Source organism: Poecile atricapillus, chromosome 1 (genome assembly GCF_030490865.1).
Source record: "Poecile atricapillus isolate bPoeAtr1 chromosome 1, bPoeAtr1.hap1, whole genome shotgun sequence".
NCBI classification, from domain to species: Eukaryota; Metazoa; Chordata; class Aves; order Passeriformes; family Paridae; genus Poecile; species Poecile atricapillus.
In genome coordinates, this window is record NC_081249.1 from 62,839,492 (window position 1) to 62,865,939 (window position 26,448).

At 40.9% G+C, this 26,448-nt stretch overlaps 1 protein-coding gene across 1 annotated transcript; it reads right to left on the bottom strand.

Annotated features, from left to right (window-relative positions):
- Positions 1-122: 122 nt before the first annotated feature.
- On the bottom strand, positions 123-24,850 carry RCBTB1 (RCC1 and BTB domain containing protein 1). Its single transcript, XM_058829914.1, has 12 exons — positions 24,718-24,850; positions 18,126-18,296; positions 17,107-17,257; positions 16,485-16,651; positions 13,762-13,920; positions 12,560-12,667; positions 11,490-11,632; positions 8,519-8,709; positions 5,386-5,512; positions 4,776-4,927; positions 4,004-4,134; positions 123-1,067 (listed from the first exon to the last, which is right to left on the bottom strand). The coding sequence occupies exons 2-12, from the start codon at positions 18,267-18,269 to the stop codon at positions 927-929; spliced, it is 1,614 nt and encodes a 537-aa protein (XP_058685897.1). The 5' UTR covers positions 18,270-18,296; positions 24,718-24,850; the 3' UTR covers positions 123-926.
- Between the last annotated feature and the right edge of the window lie 1,598 nt (positions 24,851-26,448).

The following is a 26,448-nucleotide window of genomic DNA, read 5'->3' on the forward strand; positions in this document are numbered from 1 at the left end:
TTATTTGGTGTTTGTTTGGGTTTTCCTTTGTTGTTTTGATGAGGTTTTTTAAACGAAGCAACTTAGATGCTGTATGTAACACAAAAAGCTTGCAATGTTCTACAAAATCCAAAGTTTTCTAGTGAAAAGGTACAAAAAAGTGTATTTTATTACATGTAGTTTAAATTTAGACAATAATTAAAAGCAAAACCCCGCTCTGCTTTCCCTTCCCCCTCCAAGGGAACCAACATCATCTGAAGTCACTGAAGAGTGGAATTATTTTCATTAAGCATTATAAATATTGCTTGAACAGATTACACAAAGTACACATTACAACTTATATTAAAATACACCCAAATATAGAGATTTACTTCAAATTAGTTTTCCTAGTAGCTCCTTTCTTCAAAGTCACTTGCTTAGGCCTTGAGGATACATAATTTTTGCACACTTGAAGCACTGGATACACTTGGTTAATTACACACAGCAAATGGCAAATTCATTCACAATCATGCAAATGCAGGAAGAGATAACCATGCCATTTGCTTCTCTATAATCCCAGAGAGTTAATGATTTAAGTGACATCATTCAGTGGCTCAGGTCAGACTATTTTCGAACCCCAAACAGTAAACTGGAAATATGAGCAGGCGGTGCTACAACAGAGATTTCCTAGGCTGGAAAGGCAAGTCCAGAACACCAACCAGAAGCCTTTGCACACTGCAGCATTTTGTCTCCGCCTGAAACCTTGAGCTGGTTCCACCATCTGGGTTTGCTAAACGCAAGTGAGTATTTTGCTTGACATTTTTACAACAGTTCACTCTTGAGCACTGAAAACGTTTGTTTTCGGTCCTGTGGTGGAAGAGACCGCCTAACACTTGCCTGGACCCACACAGTTACATTGTAGCTGGAAAAAGAACCCTCCAAACACCTTGACTTACGGCCTCATTTTTTCAGTTCTTAAAGGCTCCACATTTACTGGCTTTAGCAATGAATTCCTTTAGCAGGGGACCATCCATTTGCCAAAATGCTGTAGTTTGTGTCACTTCCGTCAAATGATTGACACAAAACTTAAAGCAGAATTCCTCTAAGTCCTAAAGAGGAAGAAAAAAAAAAAAAATTTATCATCTTTGCTTTCAATCACAGAAAATGTCATGGAGGCTGAAATGCCTGTTTATGTTTTATTTTTGCAGCAAATTAGACAAACACAACCAGTGGTTCTCAGTGTTTCCCCCTCAACCGTCACTATGTAAATGCAACAGAAAATAATTATTTACCCCTGAATGTCACTATGTAAATGCAGTTATTGGGGGGAGTAACCAACATTTGTTTCTCACTATATAGCAGCAGTCACAAAAAACAGCTGTTCTGAGCAATATATATTTTAAGTTCTCACACTTGAAGAGTTTCATCTGCATTCTCTAACAACTTTGAAACTCCAATATAAATAGGAGATCTTGGGGTAATGATGTATAAGCAAGACACTGGAAAAAGAAAATTCAGCTCTTTCATTTCACAATATAAACAAATCTATTTGTAAGGTTGCTTGACTTCCTTCCTGCTTGTTGAAGGGCTTAGCTAGAGCCTTGAAGTTCCATGTCCCCAGCTCTACACGTGTATCCTTACTGGATAGCTCGTACAGCAAAGATTAGGCAGAAGGTCTTTCTGTGCATTAGAAACAGACTCATGCTACAAAGTACTTCACAGGTCTTCCAAATGTGATTCAAATGCAGTACTGGAGCACAGTGCAGCACAGCAATTCTTGCAGAAATATCTGGCTCCAGATACTTGAGTTTACTTGGAAGTGCCTTCCATGTAATCATCAGAGAAGCCTCACAACCACCATTGCACCCAGGTGATGTCAGACAGAGAGGATGCCTTAAAGAGCACAAGGCACAGTCCTGGTCAGTGTAAGGTTCCCCACAGAACACTTCCCACTCAGATTATTTCCAAGTCCTCCTTTGAGGAGGAAATCTACTCTGTGGTGCAGATCTAAGCTGCTTTAAGGAGGATGTCGCAGTCCTGACAAAAGGGCAACTCCCCACACTATTCTCATTTCTTTATTAGATGTTTGTTGGACTCTGTACATGAAAACACATCCTTCCTTGGCTGCTCAGCAGACTGGGCCCTGCAGGCAGGCATAACAAACTTGCAGAGCTCTCTAAGCCCCATGAGGTATGAAAGACTGAATAATATTCATGTTTTCTCTTAAGGTCAATACTGAAACTAGAGCAACTGTATGTGCCAGTGATAGTTCTTGACACAACAACAATATAAAAATATATCCTGGCCTAAAACCAGGCATTCTGAAGCTGCAGATCTTGACTTGTGTGGCATCTGTGCAATAAAAAAAGACAAGCTTATTAGAACTGAACACTGACGGTTGTTTGTTTGTTTTTTTAAATAACAGAATTAACTAGCATTTTAAAGAAAATTACATCATACACATTACAATATTTTGCACTGCTTTATTAAAAAATTCAAATTCCAAGTCAATGCAACAGAAGCGTACAATAAACAGAATTTTTGTAGTATTAGTAAGTAACTCTGGAAAACCTAAAGTTCTGTATAAAAACAAAGGCTGAGTTTCATTTGCAGATGGATGAGCTCCCAGCAAACTACTCAATATAGACTTAGGTGAATAAAGGCACAAGGTACAGCCAAGGATTATTTTTAAAAGCTACAATGAGAAGCTAGCCCTGACCTAATTTTTGCCACTTCAGTCAGTCAGCAAAAGAAACTGCAGGAGTTTTATGTCATGGAGGTATTTTAAATTAGTGAAGCAGCTTGTTTTAAGTGTTGTCTTCCAGACCACACCCCCCTGAATGAACTACATCAGCCAAGCAATTCCAAGCCCCCTGCCAGCATTGCAGCATGTAAACCCTTAAAGCCCAACCCCTCGACATCACCCATTCTCTCCTGGAACCTGCATTGAAGCCCATGGTTCTAACTTCACTTAGCTAGAGAGGTTTGGGTGAGGCAGAGTAACGGGATTTCTTACAGTCCCTAAAAGCAGAATCAATCACACACCAAAGACCCATCCTGCAAACTATCTTTGGAGGCTAAACTGTGGGAATCTTCCTATTTTTGATGAACTTCTATCAAAGACATCACTATTCACAGTAGATCAGAAGCCACTACAGACACTAACACAGCCTTTCGGTAAGATCTATCAAACAAGCAACACATTTCAAGGTTCTGAAATAAGTTAGGGCAACCTGCATGCCAGCTGCTGGAAATTAAGGACAAGAAAAAGCAATAAGTTGATTTACTGAGTACCAAAAAACTGCTTTTTAAGCATAAGTAGCAAGTTCAAAACCAACCTATTGCAAAGTAGCCAACACAATGCACAGATACTACTGAACACAAGCAGCCAAAGCAAGCCCAGGAATACTTCCTGATTAGTTCCTAAAGCAGCATGTTAGGGATCTAGTAGTGGAGTCAGACATTCTACAGTGAGGAGGTTTCACTCCCCTTCTCACACACTGTTGCTGTCTTCACTGTTTATAAGGCCCATGAACACTTCATTAGCATACTCTGAAAACTGGAAGTGTATTTGTACCTAACAAAACAAAAAAACCAAAAAAATCTCCACCCCACCAACCAAAAAAAAAAAAAATCCCAAATGCACTCAATCCCCAACCTACCACCATGTCATGACACACAACACACCGTCTTACAAATAAGCAGCTTAAGGTTTAAAAGCCTGCTTTTCATTATGTTACTTCTTTTACTTTCTATTTAAACCCCCCCTCGTTTCAGAGTTAGTATTTCCATCCTGAGAAATATCTGTGTACTAGCTCACTTTCCCAGTACTGGTTAATGGGGAAAACCAAAAATTTAAAAAATGAGATAAAAAAACTGTATTTGCCATGAGATGCAAGTCCAAAATTCTCAAATTCTGAAAATGGCAAATAGTATTAAATGAAAGTAAGAGAGAGCTTATAGGAAAATGTAAACAGCTGCTTTTCTCCATAGGTTAAATCAGGAAGCAGCCACCCATTTAAGAGATTGAGCTTTAGAAGTTTACCTCTGCATCATATCTGACAGCAGCAGAGAGCAATGAAAATGCATTTTCCACAGTAATTCCTCTCTTGATAATGTGCTGACACAGTTTTTTCAGTCTGTTCTCACAGTATGAAGTAGCCAAATCCAAAAGCCCTGCAATGAAAACACCATCATATCAGTCAGTTGTAACAGGATCTCTGCTCTTCCAGTATCAGTTTCTGCTCCTGCAAAACTCTGTATCTCTATAATGTGCTTTTTCCAAGTAGGTTACTATGCAGAAAATGCAAATTACAGGCAAAGAAAGGCTTTTTATTACCTCATTCTGCACTCCTGCTAATCTCTGTAAATATGAAAGCTGTCCTACTGACTTGTATACCTAGTGGCAAGCACCTCAACACAAGTTAAAAACTACTATTATCAAGATACGGGCTTGAATTACAGCTTGCTGTAATTGCTCTGCTGTCCAAGTTTCCTCCCCATTAGAGCTATTGAGATTCTTTGATAGTATGCCAAACAGTAATTGACTCAATTCAGTAAAATATGCAAGTATTTTCACCCAGAGAAGTAGTTTTTCTCCCAAGCTTGACTAAACTGCTCATAGTTTATTTCTAAATACGCACCATTTTTGCTGTAGTTGAGTTCGCTACAACAGCATTTTAAATACAGTTTAATTAATCACCAACAAAATGCGTTATAGGCTAGACTAGAAGCCTGTATTTAGTCACTTATTCTGCATGCCCTGCCCCAGTTTTTCTGGATGCTGCTTTCTGACACAATTGGCCCATCAGCAGTACCTATTGCATCTTCAGGCGGGAGGTCAACGCTGTCCGTGTACAAGTACTCGAGAAAGGCACGATACACAGGGTAGGAAAACTGGTCTATTTCTATCACCTCCTTCATATCCTCATTCCAGTATGACTGGAACATGGTTCTGAAATGTTCACACCTAGGAGATAGGGACATCATCTGGAACGCTATTATACACAAATGTTACCTTACAGTCCCCCTGAAACACACATTTGGGGCACCCTGCCATGCGCACCCTGCCATATTTTACCGTGCCCCATCAGGGCCAGCAGTCCACGTTTTGGTTCCTAACACTGTAGACTTCATTATGCATTTAAATAAAACTCTTATTGTGTCCATGCTACAGAAACATCTGTGTATACATTTCAATCAGACCAACTTAACAGAATTTATTAACCCAGGAAAAACAGGCTCAGTGAAAAATGAGTGTGGACCACCCCTTTTACAATCACTTCATTCAAAGCTATTATGGATATGTGGATGCTACCTACTAGAAGTTTAGGGGTCCCTCCTTCCCTCTTACTTTTTTTAGCCCCTTTGAAGATATCCCTAAAAGTTTGTTCTCTACAAGTAAGAGCTGTGAAACATGACAACTACCTGATTTTTAGAACAGCTTTGTGGACATGGATGTACTTTCCATCCACACGGAACTTCAGGTCTGAGGTTTCTGGGCTGTCAAACTCCTTCTTCAGAGACTCTGCTACTGTTAAAAAGTCTTCATGCTCTACAGAAACAATTTCAAAACAAACAAAACAAGATGTTAAAAGCATCTTAAATGGAACACACACATCACTAACTAAAGCTAGCAACTCAGCTAAGAGTGTATCAAGGAAAACAGATCTGTGTCAGGGATCCATTGCATTAAGCAGCAAAATGGGAAGGATTAATTAATCCAATAGCATTTCCTGTTGGGAAGGGCTGCTCCACAACAGCTACAGCAGTGGTCAGCAGCACCCATGCCATCCCATTGCAGAGGTAGCACAGCACTAAGGGAAGTACCTGGAGAACTGTCTCCATGTGGGCACTACCCATGAGATTCCCAGCCTCCAGGCAGCTCAGTGCCTGTGCTGGCTCAGTTCAGCTCTGCCCCCTCACCCGCACTGTGCTGCTAATGGGAGTCTGCAACACCCCTGAACTCACTGGGCATGTGGCCTGCAGCACTCCAGCCACACTGACATGGTGTGGGGCTGGGCCTAAAAAGAAAACAGGTCACCACATGGTCACCTTTCTGTGCTGGCAGACTGGATACAGCCTGCAGGCTGATGAGGTCTTTGCCAGGGCTCATTAACATGAGCTGTCACTGACACCAGTGACTGAGTTTGAGTCAGTTATAACAACACAAAATCCAGCAGCAGTGCTGCTGAAGGTACAACCAAGGACACAATCTCAGCAGATTTGGAAGTGGATTAAAGCAGAGATACCACATTTCTCTCTATTGAGGCCTATGGCACTGGTCCCACAGAAGTCCCACTCTGTGTCTCTAGAAATCACAAAGGAATTGCAGCACAAGCTGTCCAAGGCTTTTGGTAAAGCAAGGCCTCTGAAGTTTCAGAAAACCTAATTTAATCAATCATTTTGATGCATCTTACAAGTGTGCTTCCAAGCACATGGCTTCTAAGAAGTGAAGCATGGAAAAGAAAACAAATGGTTTTCTACAAAATGGAATGCAATCCGTCTCCTGTGTCCCACAGGGCTGTACAGTGTTCATCCATATACAATCCGCACACCACTCTTCACCATTAGGGACACTAAATTATTTTGTATTTAAAAAGAAATACTGCTGGAACAAACTACTCAGAACTGACAAGTCACACCTGTGCCACAGAAGACCTTGCATTCCCTCTGACTTACACAAATCACCCACAGAAACTGCATCTCCTCTGGCCTAACTAACCCATCCTCCAATCCCTCTCCATTTGCTCATGTGATTTTTTTTTTTTTTGCTAGGTCATGAGCTTAGCTTAAGCTATGCTGATCAACTTTCACTCCAAATACTTTGAGTCCTGCAAAAAGGCTGTGGATTTATACTTCACCACAGTCTATCCTGACTGGCTGATTCATTTTTTGGCAGAGACATCATAACTGTAAGTAGAACAATGCCCTTTACACAGAGTTAGCTCTCCCTAAGAAAACAAAACACCACAAAAACCCCAAACAAACAAAAAACATAAAAAAAAAAAAGAAGGGTTTACTCCTATGTGATTAAAACAGGTGGGGAAAGGAAAACATGCATTTGGAAAATGGAGATTTAAAAACACCCACAGAATTAATTCTTTTGATTTAAATATTCAGTAAGATTGCCAGAATAAGTGAGGAAGAATCCCCAAAGGCTAAGAGGAATTAAAGTGCAGGTAATAGGGGTCAGACACCTGGCTATACTCAGTCTGGGAATACCTCATAAAAACCAGAACTTGAAACTAGGAGAGATATCATTTAAACAGCTTTCACTATTAGCAAAAGGCAACAGACTGGACAACCATAAGACCTCCACAAGTGGTTGAGGCAAGAGGGAGCAAGACCAGCACATATTGCAGAGGATTAGAGAATGGAGAAAGTGACAAATGGGATAAAAGCAGACTTAGATTGACTCAGGAGCAGACTGCTCAAAGTTAATCTTCTCTCTCTTTAGTAATTCTACTCAGTTCTCCCCTACAGGTGAGATGTTGTTACCTGGACCTCTACAAATGTGGAAATGTGCTAAACAAGAAGTTAACACAGAGAAACTGGGTTAGGACAAGCCAAATGCAACAGTAAAGTCTGAGAGACTTAACTGGAGAGAGGTTACTTAGGATGTGGTCCATTGCTCCCAAAAACAATTCCATACAGGGAATAACAAAATTAGGGGCTGTTGTCAATATGAAAATGGATTAGACGTCCTAAGAGATCTTGAGAATTGAGGCAGCAGGGTAAGATGAAACATCCTTTTTTTTTTAACATGAAAACACCTTCATGTTTTCCAGGAAGTGCAATCTAAGCCCTTTATATCCTATTTGGGGTCAAATAAGAATTAACAGCATGCGGATCAAAGAAAATCAAGAAAAAAAGGCTTGATCTTATTTGTGGGACACAGAAACGGCATCCCACAGAGTACTTCAAAGTAGTATAAGAAGAGAATTCCAACAGAAAAAGCAATTATATCAGTCTTGTTTCACAGGGACTATTATTTACAAGCCTGTCCGTCCTTGAGGAAAGTCAAGCTAAACAGACTTGAGACAAATCATCTCATGAAATGAAAACCTGGAACTCTGTTACCTTCAAAACAAGAAAACATAGGGAAGAGATTCGCTCCTAGAAGGGCAAATGCTAATGAGGGGAAAGCTATGGATGACACTTAAAATCAAAAGTTGTTAGATACCAAAAAAACAAGCCTCAAAAGTAGTTTTTCAAGCAGGAATAGTTTTAAGAGGGGAAAAAACCCCCAAAGTTTTGTTAAATGACTCAGGATTCCTTCCTGGACCTGAGCCGGAGTTCAAACAACACAAATGGAAGAAATATGCAATATTCATGGTGCAATGGTACAACAGGGTTTTCTTTGGATGTAGAGTGGCAAGCAACCTTATTAACCCTACCCTGGATCCCCAGCTGCTGAAATAGACTCTTTTCTTTAGAAGTTGAAAACAAGTAGCTGCTGAGTTGCCAAGCTTCCCTCCTTGGAACAGGAGCCTGCCAGGGAAGCAGAATGCTGTACCAGTCACTAACGGACACAGGGACTGTGGGAGCTGGAGCTCACCTACGGAGAGCAGGCGCCACATGACAGCAGGGGTGGCGAAGCAGGCGAACACATCGTCAGTGCAGGCAAAGTGGGTGAGGTGGGGGAAGGTCACGGACTGCCCCCGGCACTGGCCCCACATGTACACCTGGCCACTCTGGGTCTTGGCCGCCGACGTGTGCGCAGAGTGGCAGGCAGCGATCTCCACTACCCTGCAGGCACAAGAAACGTAGTAAGGCACTCAGAAGGTACGGAATCCAGGGACTTTCCAAAGGCCTCACCAAAATAACAGCCAATCAAACAATACAGCAACATCCCTGTACTCAGGTTTTTGTCCTGCAGAAATGTGATACTGCTTGAACAGCTATTAACAAATCCCACAATATTTTCAGATTGCTTGTAGATTTTATTGTAACCAGATATTGCTTTAACTATGTAATTCTTTTAAATTGACTTTTCTCCTATTTTTTCATAACCATGGAAAAAGGGATGAAGAAAAAACAAGTTTGTTTTTCCCCCTTAAAACCAACACACATCAGAAACTTATTCTCGAAAAGAAATTTCTTCTACCTCCTTTTAATTTGATTTTGAAGGCTGATAGAGTTCTGACCCACTGCCTGTACTTCACACTTCTTATTTTGCTGTTAAGCTTACTTCCCTCAACACTGAAATTCAACATAAACACAGTGCTTCATTTGAGGGGAATGAATCCTTTAAGAGCTATGGTTGTTTTTAAATAAAGTCTACATTGTCCTTTCGCCCACCTCACAGCTTTTCAAAATACTGGAGCTGATGATGCTCACTTACCTATCCTGTTCTCCCACTGCTCAGGCAATCCCTAGATTCTTATCTGAAACACTGCAAGAACTAAGAAACACAATTCCAATTAAAACCCCACGAAGACACTACCAGAGTTTCTGTGATAAGCTAAACACGGAGGTTCCCATGTTCAAAATAAAAGCTATGCTTTCCTGTTTTTTTCTCTGTGGTAAAAACACATCAGAGAATTTCATGCTTTTGTGCCAGAAACACATCAACCAGGACAAACAAATATCTTTCCAAGCAATCTAAGAATACACACACAGAAATGTGTGCTCCTTTACAAAACAATACCCATGAAGAGTTAGATTTTTAGGGGAAAAAAATAAAGTTTTATACAATGCTCATATTTTAAGTGCAAAAATTATTTCAAGATGAAACTCAAAGAACCTACATCACCTTCAGTACATGTATCAATTTCCGGCAGAAAACTGATTGGTTGTTTTACACTACTATCAACTTATGAACCTCTATGCAACATCTTTACAAGACACATCAGAGTATTTATTTTAGGGACAACTTACTTTTTATCACAGCTATCAAGCTAAGCTACTTCCTTCTCCAAACCTTCTTGTCTTAGCAGAACAGAGTCTTATTTTTTTACAGACTATACTGCACTTCAGCTGTACCAGCAGAACATGTACGGTAATACACATATGGTACATGTAAACATACTTACAGTACATGCACAGGGTAACATGTTAAGCATGCATTTAACACCAAAATTCAGGAAGCTGACCTTCACAGCTGTTCCTCCAAGCTAAAATAAAGTCTAAACATTCCTTACAAGCAGTATGTGAAATATTTTTCAAGACAGCACCAAATGAAACCTCCTAAGTAACTGCTGCCAGCATTAAATATAAATGACAAAAGAATTACATAAACTAAAAGATCAGCTGCACCAGCAATGTGCTTCATGAGAAATGACAGCTCACCCACTTTTAGCACTGTTTCCAAGGGAGCCAAGTCAAGCAAGATGAGTAAGTTCAAGTGACTTATCTCTCCCTTACTAGATACCAAGCAGATGTTCTATGGTATTTTCCCCCTCCTCCATCCATTGAATAATGCCAGGTTTATTATAACCTTGATATTACATTAACCTTAACATTATAACATGCTTGAGTTCACATACAGCTCTAAATGCAATAGTTCTCCTTAGTTCACTCATGAAATAAATCACTAACAAAATAAAGTTGATCTGCAAACACACACACTTTTCTTCCACTGCTTTTTCAAAGAATATTTCATTATCCTTCGCTAGTGTCAGTTCCTCCACAGACAAACCAGACCCACTTCACTGGTTTTTATTGTGACAGTTCCTTTCTTCTTTCCCTGCCCCCCATTTTTTAAGCTCTTAAACATTCTCAGTACTGTGAAGCTTTTAATTTAATGCTAAGTGGGAGAAACAATAAAAAATAGGAATGACTTTCCCAGATGGAGGAGAAAAACCAAGCAAAAGTGTTTCTTAGTTAAGAGGAAATTGCATATTAAGAGATCTCTAGACCATGACAAGGTACATTAATCTGTAGGTATACACAAGGGCCCAGAGAACAGGACTAAGGTCCACATTTGTAGGTGGAACAGCAAAAGATGATGAGGATGATGAAAGGGTGATGTAAGAGGATTGACAAGCGTTAATTTCATTCTTTTATGAGTCCAGAAAACTAAAAAACTACAAACTACTAACTGGTATGAGTAATAAAAATGGGCACTAACTGTCCTTAGCTCAAGCAGCCTTGCAAATTGAATTCTGTTTTCATGGTGGACCATTTTCAACCTTTCAAAAATTGTTTTTCCTCACAATGTCACTTCTTGCAAAGGTTTCCTTTCTCCTCACTTTTTCTTTTTTTTTAATGTAGGCATCAGTTCATGTATTGGCTTATTGATTTCATAACTCCAGTTTTAGGCAAAGGAACCATATAGAGAATAGCATAACATTCATTCATTATCTTTCAGTACCAGGTAAATGCAAAGTGTGTTCAACAACCATTACAGACAGCAAAAAGCACTCAGTGCTTATTGTAAACAGTAAGTTACCATCCTTTCCCACATTTTTAACATTAGCAACAGAAAAACAATCCACCAAGCCCTACACATGCATGCTTCCAGGGCTACAGACTGCATAAAACATGCTCAGACTTTATCAATCCAGAAACAGCTTCAGCAAGATTACCTTTCTTTCTCCATCATGATCTGCACGGGGCTGAGCTGGTTACTTTTATTGCCAGTCCCCAGCTGCCCATAAGTGTTAGCTCCCCAGGCATAGAGCAAGCCCTCATCTGTTAGTGCTAGAGTGTGCGCATAGCCACAGGCAATCTGTAAGTAAATGTATAAAGCGTTACTCCTGAACCAAACACAGATGAGAAACAAAATATTGCACACATTACCTTCGGCTAGCTCACAGTAAATATCTCAGGCATTCCTCACTCAGCACCACACTGTGTTACTTCTCAGTAATTGCAGCTAACACAAGGTATGTCAGCTGTAGGTACTGCAAAGTCCCAGCTTCATTAATTTAAATTGGCTGCTCCCAAGTAATTTACTGCACACTAGACAAGTCTCCCCAGATGCTATACGCTTTCTTTTCATGTGGGGAGCACTGACCTTCTTCATCACATCTTGTAATACTCTGAAAGTATTTCAGATCTGGATTATTCTGAATACCATACAGTTCGAGTACTCTGTAATGAGGAGAGCTGCAGTTCAACCCAATTTATCACATTCAACTCTACAGAACCTTCCCAAAAACCCAGGAAATCCCAAATTTTAGTTTGATTCTCTACTTAGGGAAAAAAAAAACAAAGAAAACCACAACCAAACACCAAACAAACCAAACTAAACCAAACCACCAAACCCACCCCATGCATCTTGTCCTTCCTCTTTCCCCTTGCTTCTTAAGGACTAATTAGAATTCTTAGAAAAAATGTAAACATCTGGTTCACCTTCATTTCTTGTCTTTGAGTAGCACTGATCATTCAGCTTTGTAACAAAAATACAATTTGTATCCACAGCATAATATGCTATTAGCTACAGTAGCTAACTTTAAATCTTTCCAAGCATTTACCAAAGCAAGTGTCTCACAGCTTGCCTGGAGGTTGTAAAAGCAAAACATAATTGATCCTAGCTAAAAAAAAATTGATCATTGTAACTAGTGAAATCTCAAAGCAGGTATAATATTCCAAAGAGAGGGTTCCAGCAGAAGCTAGCAGCAGGAATGCACTTTCACTTCCACGTTGGGCATACCTGGAGCACACAGACGCTGTGCAGCGCTGCCACTCTGCACGGCGTCAGCTGGTTCCCGTTGTTCCCCAGGCCAAGCTGACCATTGCCATTGTAACCCCAGCCATAAACCTGAGCACACGAGGAAAACAAAATTAAGCCACACTTCACTAGGAATATGGAGCATTTAAGACCTCGTATCAAGCACAAGCCAAGGAAAGTACTTATTATTAAAAAATTGTGTGCTATTTGAAGAGCAATACAGAGAAGGTTGAAAGATATTAAATAAACTGCAACAGCTTACTGCACTCAAACTTCTCCGCCCTGCATTTACCTTTTAAAGAAGCTAAAAAAACACATTTGAAACACTGGGAATTTTGCAGTAAATTTATATTACACCAAATTCTCTCCCATAACATCAACACTGACTTTTATGTCATCCTTTCTCCTTATTACTTTCCCTTTTTTTGTTTAAAGAGAACATTTAATTAGTTATTCTGATGAACTGATCAGTTTAAATGGCAGTCCCCAGTTTATCTAATTCTTTCTTTAGTTTTGTTACTACAGTGGACACACCATGACATACGCTAAGTACAACAAAAGCCCATCTCAGCCTCAGGGACTTTACAGTCCTTCCATTCACAAGGAGATACTGCCCTCTGTTTGGTGAAATGAAGTAAAATTTGGGTTACAGTTCATACCTAAAAGCAAGACAGCACCATAAACTTACGTCATATGGAACAGTTGCATAATGGGAGGCCAATGTTCAAAAGAATGTTTTGGATTTGTTGCTGGTAATTAAGCAATGTGTTTAAGAAACAGGATCAGCCAATGTATCCTTGCAGAAAAATTAACTGTTTAATTGTGCATGCTTTAAAGAAACAAATTGAGACTAATTTAATGAATTAAAATTTCACATAATTTATGTTAGATAATCTATTTCAACATGAAGACAAACATGGTTAATACAACTGTTCAAATTCTTGCAGTTGTGTACTCGGTAAGAATTGTGTTCCAGTACAGTCTTTGCCATAATAAGGAATATTGAAAGAGTGCATCTCCAGTTACTTGCAGTGTTTTCCTGCAGTGGTCTCACAGAAGTTGTCATGATAACTCTGTCAATACAGCCCTAACCTGAGCACTCCTGTCAGCATTTCTCCATGTTCAGACACCAACTTGGTAGATTCAGGTAACAGAGAATGAGGGAATGCAGCAGCAGCACTTACCTCACCATTGTTTACTACAGCCATGGAGGAGGTCTGGCCACAAGCAATGCCAACCACAATTTTACCCTGCAAGCAGTTGGAAACTCTGCGAGGAGTTGGCTGGTTGGCTGTAGATCCGGATCCAACTTGACCACAGTTATTGTAGCCCCAAGCATACAGCTGTCCATGAAAACAAACAAACAAAACCACACAGTTTAAAGCTTAATAATAGAAATGATAGCAATAGATAATCTTCCTTCAGTCAGCACCAGATAGGGTAAACTATCCTACTTAACAAGCTAAAATGTTTAAAGTTAATTTTCAACAGATGAAAATGATCAACAGCATTAGGACTCCTTTAGCAAATAGGAATATAGCACTTTTTCCAGCTTATTGCAACAGTATGAGAGCATCTGACTAAAACAGGAAACAAAAGGAACATATTTCCATATTAAATACAAGTCAAACTGTAAGACAAAGAGCATTTTGTCTTTATAATTTCATGATGTTGGGAAAAGGAATGCAAGCCAAAGCATCATTTGTTTCCCAGACACACTAACTCCCCAGTTCAGAACTATGTCATTTTCTCCATAGAACATAAACCAGGTTATTGCTGGACACTCATACTTCTACATTTTTCAAAAGCTGTGAAAGAATAGGGTTTTGTCAGCCCATGTTTCACAATAGTTAAATTCTCTCACACAGCAGCATTAATTAAAAAACCCCACAATTTCTGTCAGTTTAAAGTTTCTGGTGGCAAACTAGTACTAATACAAGCAAAAATAAGAGTTCCTTTTATCTGAAAGTCAGGAAGACAGGGAAGTAGTTTGCTATAAAAAAAATCTGCAAGTCTGTGTTTTCAGCGCTTCCAATTTTTATTACATGTCTACATGCCCACAGCTTGGCATAAAACTGTTTCTGATGGCTCATTCTCTGGTGCTTCACCCAGTTCAAAAGTCTGCCTTCTTGGAAACCCCTTCCACAGACATATTTAGCAGTACAATCACACTGACAGGTACCCTCATGAGAAGCCTACACATCCCTTTGGTGCCAGAAGCTGCTTGTTTACTGCAACACCAAACCAAGAGACATTAAAAGCTAACACTTCCATCAGCATCAAAAAAAAACAACCCAACCCACCAAATACAAGAACAGAAGACCCCCCATCACCAACACAACATTTACATTCATTTAAAATGAATAATAATGAACAAAAGAAAGAATTAGTCCTTCAGTTTTTGTTACTTCTAACTGCTGGATATTTGATTCCTACTGAATATTTGAAGATGCTTTATAAAATACTTCAATTTCGACAACAGCAAATATTTAGGTAGAATCTCAGAAGGTAGATCAAAATGCCAAAGGATGTGCCAGAGAAGCATGGATGTCTGCATTCCTTGTATTTTAATACTTTTTTAAAATTTGCACTGCATTAAAACTGCACTGAACCATACCAACAAATTATGCCAGGTATTGCCACAAATACTTCCAACTTCAATGTCTCCCTGAGGCCTCAGGTATATCAGGACACCAGGGGGCTAGCAGCCAAATCTTTCTGTAAAGCTGCTTAACACTTTTGCTGCTTTTAGTGCACTCAGTTATGGTAAAGGCTCAGAGTACAAACACACCAAGTTACTGCAAGGTACGCCGGGGATGGATTCAAAGTACATTAACGAGCCGCACTGGTGTGCCAGCTGCAAATACCAATTCCACGGTCAACAAAAAGAAATTCCCCTGCTTCCACTGAGATTTCAAGCATGCCACATTTATGACAAGAGGCAGCATGGCCTTCACAGGCAGCTACCACACAGCAGCTGGCACCTCTAGTGTAAGTAATGCTTGAATGCCCTCTCCTTCCGGCATGCTCACCAAGTTTTATAGTTTAACCAAGCCAAACGTGACAGCACAAAATCTTTCCTACATGTAGGCTCTTCTTTCAGATAAAACACAGACCACTTAACCCAATCTCTCTTCCCTACCCTTAAAATACTTGGTATTCCTGTTGCACTATTATTCCATACTGGACCTGCTCAGATCAGGATGAGATCATCTCAAGATGAGAAGAACTGTAGTTTCCCTTTTAATTGTTAAATGGTTTTAAAATTAGAGCTTTTCTTTTGTTAGTGCACAGTTGAAACCAGATTTTCCACTGTGCATTGGTCAAATCTGCATAACTGGAAACTAATTGTATGTGTTTCCCACGACATGTAGCCTGAAGACACGCAAACAGCATGAAGCAGACTTGGATATAAACCAAGTGCTCTTTCATTAGCTACACACCAAGGTATTCAGAGGTGTGCAGAGCAACATTCTTTGGCAGTACCAGTGTGGAAATGCAAGGCATTTCTACAAGACAAAATTCTAACCCAGGAAATACAAATTCAACACACCCACTAACTAACAGAACTGCAAGCAAATAAATTACATTTTGTACTTCACAAACCATTATTTCACCTCTAAGTGGCACATCTTTCTAGTCTCATCCCTCTCAGAGGCACGAAAGTTGTATTTCCCTTGGTTTTAGGGTTGGTTTTTTTTTTGGCAGGGGGGTTTAGTAATTTGGTTTTGGTTTTTTTTTTTTAGTTGTTTTCAAGTCTGCTCTGAACAGCCTAGTTTGAGGCAGCAGGAGAAAAGGTTGTGTTTGTAATTATACTGTAGAAACAGAGAGAAGTTCAAACTGCAAGGTCACCTCTACTATTCACTTCACCAAGGAGATTAAGAGATTTGAACAGGTTTCAACTTACATCCCCATCCATTGAGAGTGCCATGGAATGATGAGATCCACAAGCTACTTCCACCACTTTCTTTATTAACAGATTTGTGCAAACTTGAACAGGAGTAATGCCCTGATTGGTTGTGCCATTTCCAAGCTGGCTGTAACCATTATGTCCCCAAGCATACACTTCACCATCTGCAAAAATATTTGTGATGAAAACCACTAAAAATTCCAAGGAGGTTAAGACAGAATTTTAAGAAATTAGCAAATGCCAACATGAAATTGAAAGGATGTCAACAAAAAGTGAAAGTATTATAAGAATCATCTGTATGCTAGAAAATTATATACTTTGTTTTATATAATATATCACAACATATCCTCTAGATTATGGGAACACATGGAATTGCACAGGTAAGACAAAGTACATCATAAGTGACAGAGTAAAATCCTACAACATCAACATAATGGAAATGGAAACTTTACTGATTATAAAAATCCATTTACTTCCACTTAAGACCAATGAGAACCTCTTAGTGTACATTAGCCAGTTAACAAGTTAATACAATTACACCATAATCCATTTCTGTTAAATGCAAGTGGAACTTAAAAAACTCTAACTTATGTTTCTATACTAAATGTTAATTTTCTACCTTCAGTACAAAGAACAACATGGGGTCCACTTCCATAACTGAGACTGGAGATCTTCTTTCCACATAAGGCTTCTAATTTCTTTGGTACTATTGTGCTCTGATTATCTCCAGTTCCCAAACAATTACTGCAATTCAGTCCAAAAACAAATACCTGAAAAACAAAAGAATAATCATTTAAAATGTTTTATACTCAGGTATGCACAGATGTGCAATACTCAGGTCTTCATTAACTGGGGACAGAGTTTCACCTTGGACCTCCAGGGTCCAGAGATTTCCCACATGGAAATTAACAACCTCAAGAGTCAGCACAAGGACACTTTGGATGTTAATTGATGAGTCTGAATTACTCAGATCTGTACAGTTCTGGAAGTTAGCCTTTTCATTTTTACAAACTGCACCACAAAAAGTCTGAAACTGTGAGAAGTGGAAGACACCACCTTCTTTTAAAAGCAGTTTGTAAACAGCAAGTAAAGCATAAGTATGCAAAGAGCTATAATGTGGGAGCCTCATCCTACAGGCACTATTGATAGGACTTAAGGGAAAAAAAAAAAAAAATCCCTCTCTACCCAGTCTTATGAGAAATCTTCCCATTAATGCATCCCAGAACATCTGGCTTGTTTCCATTCAGCAGCACTATGCTAACTCAATGAGTTTCTGAATCATTAAAATCTACAGATACTCTTCCATGGTATTTTTTACTTAGCAAGCCATAACCTCATTTTCTATCTTCATACCTGTTTGCACTTAACTTCAAACTACCACACCTTCTTTTAAATTCTGCCTGTCTTCAAAAGTGCATGTAATCCATCCTGACCTCTGCCATGTGAAAGTTTTCTAAATAGTCCATTTATATTCTCCCTACACAAAACTTAAAAAAAAAATAGAAAAAATCAAACATTATAGCCACCATGTTTTGGAGAACATAAATTTTGCATAATGCTTTTGAGAAGCTATTAATCTACAAACATTCTGAAAATAGCTAATTGAGGAGCAGCCACCCAGCTCGATGCCAGGCTCACCTCGTCGTTGTGCGTGATGTAAATGGCTTCATTGGCCGACGTTCCAAACACACACGCTTTCCGAATGGAAGCAATTTCTTGGGGGGACAGTAAGGTAAATATTGGCCACTTGCCTACATCCACCATGATGCTGCTTTGTGTCATGACGCTTCTACAAGCAAGAGGACATTGCTGCAACAAAAAACACCAAAAAGCTTATTTAAAAAAGTATTTTGTGCTTTCATTAACAGACAAGAAAGTAAATTTCTTTATGTGGAGAAGAAAGACATGTAGGTCTGAAAGCAAATGTTCTATTCTGTATGAAATATATAATTGTATTTCCATGTATTTAGGTGAACAAAAGGTAGTCAGTGGAAAAACAGATTCTTTGCTTAACATGGTATTTAAGTAAACTATATCCAATATAGCTAAATATCTGCTCTTTAACATGCAAACTTATTAAAAATTTGTGATCTAGCAAATATCCAGCAGAGTGGAACTCTGAAGGAATTTTCAAAGGGGATTTCAGCTGCAATTTGAATTTAGAAAATTTTCACTTGTGAATTTTTTTTGTAGCCTTACAAGTTATAAATGCCATGAAAGCAAGCAGTTGATACATGTGTCACCCTGAAAACTCAGTTTTTCGACCTTGTTGACATAGTTTCTAAAGACTTTCCCAGGACAGTAACTGTAAACACAGACATGTATACATTCTTTCTGATACACGTCTTCTGATAGACATCTCTCATGGCCAGTGCGGTTGGGAAAGTGTTATCCTGACTATCCAATCCCTGGCAGTGGTCAGAAACCTATAAATACTGAGAGAAAAAATAAAGTTCTCTCCTTCCTTCAGCACACCTCGAGCTGTGTCCGTGTGACTCATTTCATGTCCAGCAGCAACACATATGTGAAACGTGCAAATAAAAATGAGGCTGGAGCTGTTGTGAACATGACCCAAATCTGCCATCTCTTGTGTAATCAAAAGCTGTTATGGTCAAAAAATATTTGTGAAAGCAGGAAAGCATGAGCTTGTGCAATTAGGCAGTGAAACATATCAGAGAACAGCAATTAAGTAAAATTGCCATAATCTGTTACTTAGAAACAAGGTGGATCACATTAACAGCTGGAAACATGACAGGGTATAGAGATGTTAGCCAGTGAACACAGATGTATACAACCATCCTTCTCCAGGGCTCCCTCTTCCCAGTTTCCTCAGGACAACTGCAGCAGCTCAATAGCAAAGCTGACAGCACAAACATCCAGAGCTTATTGAAGCATTCAACCCTACACATAACATCACTCGCACCCGGAAGGGACTCTGCCACTTACAATCTATGATCCATGCCCAGGGCTATCAGCAAGTTTTGTGAAACATGGAGAGCATTGGGTGAAGTATTCCACAGAATGTCAGTGACAAGATAAATCATCATAAAACAGTAAAAACCAAAAAGGCAGGGAATCATTCCATGGGTAAGAATTGCAGTCTCTACCCAGATGCCATCCTCTCAACACTTCTTTCCTTTCCATTTGTTTGCTTCAGTGCAGCCAAACCCCCTACTCTTTACTGCCTTGCTTTCAAGTCAAGCTACCCCTTGATGCCTGGGTACCAGATATGTATAACAGTGAGAACACAAGATACCCTCTCCGCTCTTCTTCTCATGCTTGGTTCTCAGAACTGTGCTGACAACCAAGACTTGGCTTCAGAAAGCCATTTAACAACAGCAGTCAACTGTTATTCAGTGCAGATGTTTCTTGGAGGAAGGGAGTTTAAAAAAAAAGTAGTCATAATAATAAAAAAATGAAGTTTGAGAAACTCTGAGGTAACTGTGGAATTATGTCCACAGAAAAACCCCTAACGCAAACAAAACCCAGGCAGCGTTACTTCCTTATCAGATTTCATAACCTTGATCCAACAAATCCAGCTCTGCTCTACAGGCACTGCTCTTACTAAGAGCCTGACTTAACTCTGCATTTCACATTTGAAGCAGGTCTTGAAAACACCTGAAATCTCCAGATGGCAAATATATCATAATAGATGACAAATCATAATAGATTTAATTGTAGAACACTATTTTTTTTAAGTCTACCTGATGCCCAGGCATAGAACATTCTACACAGCTAAACAGGTTTGAATGCATTTAAGCCTTCTTAATTTCTAGTCCAGTTACAAGCACAGGCTAGTTAGCTGCTAAGATTTGTTACCTCGCCTTGGCAAATCTTTTAATGTATGACACTATCAATCAATTAAAACAAGGAAGTAATTACTTGTTCTTTTGAGCAGACCAAGGAAGTGTCCCTTCTGACTTCACCTATTTAACTTGCCTCATATAATATACAACTGCCAAAGCACAAAGTGTCAACCTGGATATTAAGAAAACTTTTTTTCACTGAAGAATTTTCAACATAAGCAGTGAAGTTAAGACATGAAGACAAGGTGTTATTTTGCTAGAGAATGTCCCAGCGAATTGACAAGTTTTTCATCACTCAGAGAACCTTTTATACTCTAAAAGTACTAAGTGTGACATGTGCTGCCTTTTCTCTCCCTTCCTCACCTGTGCACTAGGTCTCTAATCCATTTGACTTCCTTTCTGCTCTGTATGACTCAGTTAATCACTGCTCCTTGACAAAACCTTTCCAAGCACTTCCAAAACTTATGCAAGTGATGCTGTACTTCCCACACCTCACAGCTCAACCTGACATCTTGTCAGACAAACTAATACCTATCGATAGATAAAAGCTTTCAAGCACACCAGACTTCCCAAATTGGAGATAGGAGCAATTAACTCCATCCACAGGTGAAGACCCTTACAATTGTTAACAGGTGTTAACAATTGCTTTGTTCAAAACAATGCTGTATATTTTCAGCCATTTCAACTGTTACTACAATGCTAGTTATTCCAGGGGTTTTCCTCAAAAGGTTCTTAAGGACAACTCATCTGCCACTGGCAAGTTAGTTTCTTTAATAAATCTCAATCCTAAAGTCTATCCAGGTTTACCAACCAACGAAGGTTCACAAAAATCCTTAAAAACCAAACAAACAACAAAAAAACCTCTCTTGCCTTTTATGTAATATGTACTGTTTCTCCTCAAAGACACACTTTTCCCTCCTCTTGAAATATTAACTACTGTCCTTAGATTCTGCTATTTGCTGTAGGACCCATCATCATTGTACCTTTCAGCATTTCTATGGCAGCAACAGCAGCTATTTTCCTTTATCCTTTTGACTAAGAGAGAGAAATTACACACAAACCTGAAAGTTCTGGGCCTTATACATCGACTACTGTTTCTTAACTGTAATTTTGCATAAAAAGCTGACTTAACTACCTATTCTTCACTTCCCACAGAAAACTAATGCTCCACCTAGGTAGAAGCACCACATTTTTCTCTCTAGAGACAGATTCCTTAACAAGCCCAGCCAACTTCCTAGTTTTCCAACAACAGTTCTGGCAGTCACAGGAAGGAAAAATAAAATCCACAGTGAAGAAAAAAGTATTTGAGGAATCTATTTTTAAATGTAGGACTGCAAATGGAGGTGTCAGTAAAGTAACTCAGTGTTATTAAAACTGAAACCAAATTGATTCTAGCATCCTGTAAGACATAGTGCACACTTTCCAAATGAGCAGATGCTCTGTGATACCATGACTGACTTCTCACACCAACCACACTCATGCTTCATCCCTGCACAATATTTGCCTGCATCTAGCAGGGACAGGTGTGTGCCAAGTTTCCCCAGGGCAAATCCTTGCCATGAAAGGTTGGTGATCCAGGAAACTCCAGGCATGGCACTGTATGCACTAGAACAGAGAAACCCAGTGTCCTTCACTCACCCTTCCTGCACTGTGTCAGTCCCAGACCTAAGGTTATTTACTTTTACTGATAGGACCCTGCTACATCACACACTGTGCAAGGGCTGCACCTCAGCTGAGAAGTTTGAAAGAGCAAATGTACCAGATGGAACCCCAAGCAGTCAAGGTATTTTAATCTGCTTGCTAACAGCTCTCTCAATATATTGGCTCTCAAGCTATTGCTCAGATTCTGTGTGAAACAAGGCAGCAGTGGCTCTGAGGAGTATCTGTCATGTATCAACACACAGCTTTTAAGCTGGTTGCAATTAAAAACTTTATGAGTATAAAACCCCTGAGCTTAAGTCTAGTCGCTTTTAGAAACACGGCATACCACCTCTCAACTGTTAATTTCTGCTGCATGATGCAAAGTTAAACAATTATACAACACAAAGCTTTATTTCTGCTGCAAAATTAACCAGCAGAGGGAGTTTATATCAACAACACCTCCTCTCATGGCTCTGCCATCTCCAAAATTATCCAACAACCTCAGTATCCAAACAGGAACAGAAACAGAGATCACTCCTTGAATTTCACTTGAATTTCAAGCTAAAAATGAGCAAGAAAAGGCAAGAAAGGAAACTGAACTGGCCGCATATTGCGATGAAAAAGAAATTGACCTCGGGGTAGGCATCAACATTAGAAGGAAAACATCTACATCTGCTCACAGGTTAAAAAAGCCATACACTTTTGGAGCCATAGGCCCCTCAAAAATTCTATGCTAATTTGCTGCCTACACATTCATCTCCTCAGTAATTTGCTTACTAAATAAAAAGCCTGCAAGCCGATTCACAGTGGCACATGAAAGACAAACATGAATCCCTGCCTAAAAAAAAAAAAAAGGCAACGTTTACAAAATGCTTTGTTAAAATTATTTTAGATACCGTTCTACAGAGTTTATAGTTCAGCTAAATAAATCCACGCTGGATAGAACAATAGCCTAACACAACATCCTACTGGGAAAACAGTACCAATTGTCCTTGCAACAAAAAAACTACAGTTAACTCCTCAAAGATTATCCCCCTATTTGCAAAGGCTGTTGGAACACAATTGCACGTTTGTTTGTTTCACTCTTTCCTCAGGCTCCAATGTTGCAGTTTATTCCAGCTGGGCAGACCTACTCCTGCACAGAAAAACTGCAGGCTCAGGCCTTCATTTCTCCTAATTGTCTTTGGGAATTATGAACAGCAGTGGGAACACAAAAGCTGGCACAGGATATCTGGCTTTAGAAGAACACAGACTGACTGGCACACTTAATCCCTTTTTAATTTGAAGTACACCTTAACCAAGGAAGAATCAAATCCTTCACATCACACCGACCTTCCCCCAGTCTACGTTTGCTTTTTCTGATTTCATATTTCGGCATTGAGAAGGAACATGGAAACAATATACTATTATTATTATATTAACAATACAATTGTTATTAAGTAAATGTATGAACTAAGTGACTTTACTGAGGCATTCTCCCTACCAATGAAGAGATTGCACTCACTGAAAACATGTGCCTCAACTTAGTTGCCTCGGACCTTGCAGAAAACAAAATTTCTATGGCAAAACTCTCGTGTTCCAAACCTCTACACAATTTATTCTCAGATGTCTTTAATGAGTCATACGGGGGATGAAAGAACTGATGATCCAAGGGCTGACTACCAGAGTCCTGCTTGCTTTGAGCAACCAGCTGAGAGAGATAAGCAAGCAAAAAGCACCATAACGCACGTAAAGGCTGCTGAACACGACTGGTTTAGCCACAAGAAACCACCCTTATGAGGATGACAGTCATTCACCCATCATAACAAACCTCAATTACAAAACTGTAATTACAACCACACTTTGCCTTATTTTCTTTTTTTTTCCTCCGCTGAGCCATTGGTGCAACTTATCAAATCCATTCACTAAGGACAACACATCTTCCAAAGCAAAGCTTGCCCTTCAATCTGATGCATTCATAGAGAGATAAGCATTCAAGGGGAAACATTCATATTAAGGCACTAAAGAATGAATGCGTCTACCGAACAGCTTCTAAAGTTTCTCCTAAAAAACTTTATGCTCCAAATACATTTCTATTTATGATGCCTTGTACCCTTTTCTCTTAATCCCACCCCTTGTCAGAACGATTAAAGCCCATTTTACCTTCCGTCAGTAGAGGACAACACAAACGGGTCACTTGAACTTTCTAAATCAGCACCTTGCAGGCTCCTTATAAAACCGGCAAATATTCCTTTAGTGTTAATTTACAAGAACTTTCTAAATTGGAACTCTGCAAGTTCCTTTAAAAAAACAAAATAAATACCCCTTCAACTTAGAAGAAGCGGGTTATAAAGCCGAACAAACGCTGGAAACGTTCATAGGAAGCCGGGCGAGGAAAAACAAAAAGCGTTTAATTTTTCCTGCCCCCCTTTATATTTTCTTCCCGACCAGCCGGGTACCTCAGTCAGGCTTCAGGAAGCCGGCGACAAAAGGGAAGGATAAACCGAAACACCACGAACCAGGGAAAAAAAAAAAAAAAAAAATCAGTAAGAACACACAGTGTTAAGGACATGCAGCAGGAGCTTTCCAGAGGGCTGTGGGGGAAACTGGCTAGCGGCGAGACAGAGCGCGGGTGAGGGACCCCAGCCCTGTTGTGGCGACAAGGACCCTCTTTCTCTCTCTCTCCCTCCCTCCCTCTCCAGTCCCCGCGCTCCGCACGGGCACCGCCACCCTCGCAGCCCCTCGCAGCCGCGGTGCCCGCCCGCAGGGCCCTAGCGGGACGGCGAGGGGCGGGCGCTGCTCACCCGGTGCCCGCGGCAGGTCCCGGCGGGCTCCCGGCGGGCTCCCCGCGGCCGCTCCGCCTGGCGCGGCCCCCGCGCGACCCGCCCGGAGCCGCCGCTCGCGCTGCCCCTCACGGCCGTCGGGGCCGCGCGCGCCGCCGGCGCCAGCGCACGTGACCAGGGAGGGAGGGGAGCAGGGGAGGCAGAGCAGCGCCGCATCACGTGACTCGCCGGAGAGGCGCGGGAACCTTGAGTGGGGGGGGACCCCCCCTCCCTCTTGACCGTTCGCGCGCGCTCCGTCACGTGGGCGGCTCCTCGCTCCCTATTGGGCGCCGCGGGTGTGCGGGGCGCGTGACACGGCCCCTCCTCCGCTATTTCCCCCTCAGCCCCGGGGGGCGCGGGGTGGCGGAGACGGGGGCGCTGGGAATGACCCTGGTATCCTGTACAGTTCAGCCTCTGGCCGAACACCACCGCATCAACTAGGCCATGGCACTGAGTGCCTCCTCCCGCCTTTCCTTACGCGCCTCCAGGAACGGTGACTCCACCACCTCCCCGGGCAGCTTATTCCAACGCCCAGTCACGCTTCCTGTGAAGAAATTCCCTGGCATAGCTTGAGGCTTTGTCCTCCTGTCCTGCCACTAAATTACCTGGGTGAAGAGGCCGACCCCCACCTGGCTCCACCCTCCTTTCAGGGAGCCGCAGAGAGCGATGAGGTTCCCTTCGTGAGGTTCCTTTTCTCCAGGCTGAGCAACCCACTCAACCCCAAACTCTCTCAGACTCCCTTTATAACTCCAAACCCTTCCCCAGCTCCCTTGCCCTTCTCTGGACCCACATCCAGCATCTCAGTGCCTTTCCTGAACTGATGACACCTGTCTGCCTCCGCGTCCTCCCCGGCGCGGAGCCGAGGGCAAAGCTCAGCCCAGCCTGCCTGGGCTCAGGGAGGTGGCTCAGCCCAGGCTCCCTGTCCCGGGGCTGTGACAGGATCCCTGCTGGTCCTGCTGCAGGCTGGTGCCAGTAAGGCCTGAGTCCAGATGGATCCCAGAGACAGGGACAAGGGTCTGCCGACATATGCACTCAGCGACTTTTCTTAATTCAAAAGTATTTAGGCAGCCTATAAACCGCTGCTAGACCTTAGCATTGGCACGGTCTTGTCCCTTTACTCTTCCGTTTCAATACCTGCAGATCAAGTAGGGAGGATCCAGGAAAGGGAAGACTGGAAATGAGCCTTCCCAAGAGAAGTCTTTTGTTAACACAAATTTGTTACCAGGAAATGGCTTCCTGCTTTCTCAGAATTTCATTTTTTTCCTGCCAGTCGGTCAGAAGGCAGCTGGGGGTTGCAGGGAGTGGGGAGCCGATGGATCTGGAACATAAAGCAGTAAGGTCAAGCCTACTGGAGGTATCAATCTCTTTTTGAGGGTGGTCAATTTAAGAAAAAGATCAAATGAAGAAATTGTAATTAAAAAAAAAAATGAAAGAAAGAAGAGACGAAAAATCAGTTTCAGTAACTCAGGGATCAAGTGTGGATGGATTGTTCTGAGAGGGAATCAGTGATGCTGAAAAAATTCTGCTCTGGAATATGAGGCAAGGAAAGCACAGTGGTGGGTCCAGGGTAAAAAGAGAATTTTCTTGCCAAGTTGCTGCTCGCTACGCTGCCAGCATCAGGAAAGTACTGCTGAATACATTGTGGGAGTTCTGGAGCAACAGAAAGAAAAGGCATAAATGAGATACGTGGAAAAGTGTCATCATCGCCTCCAT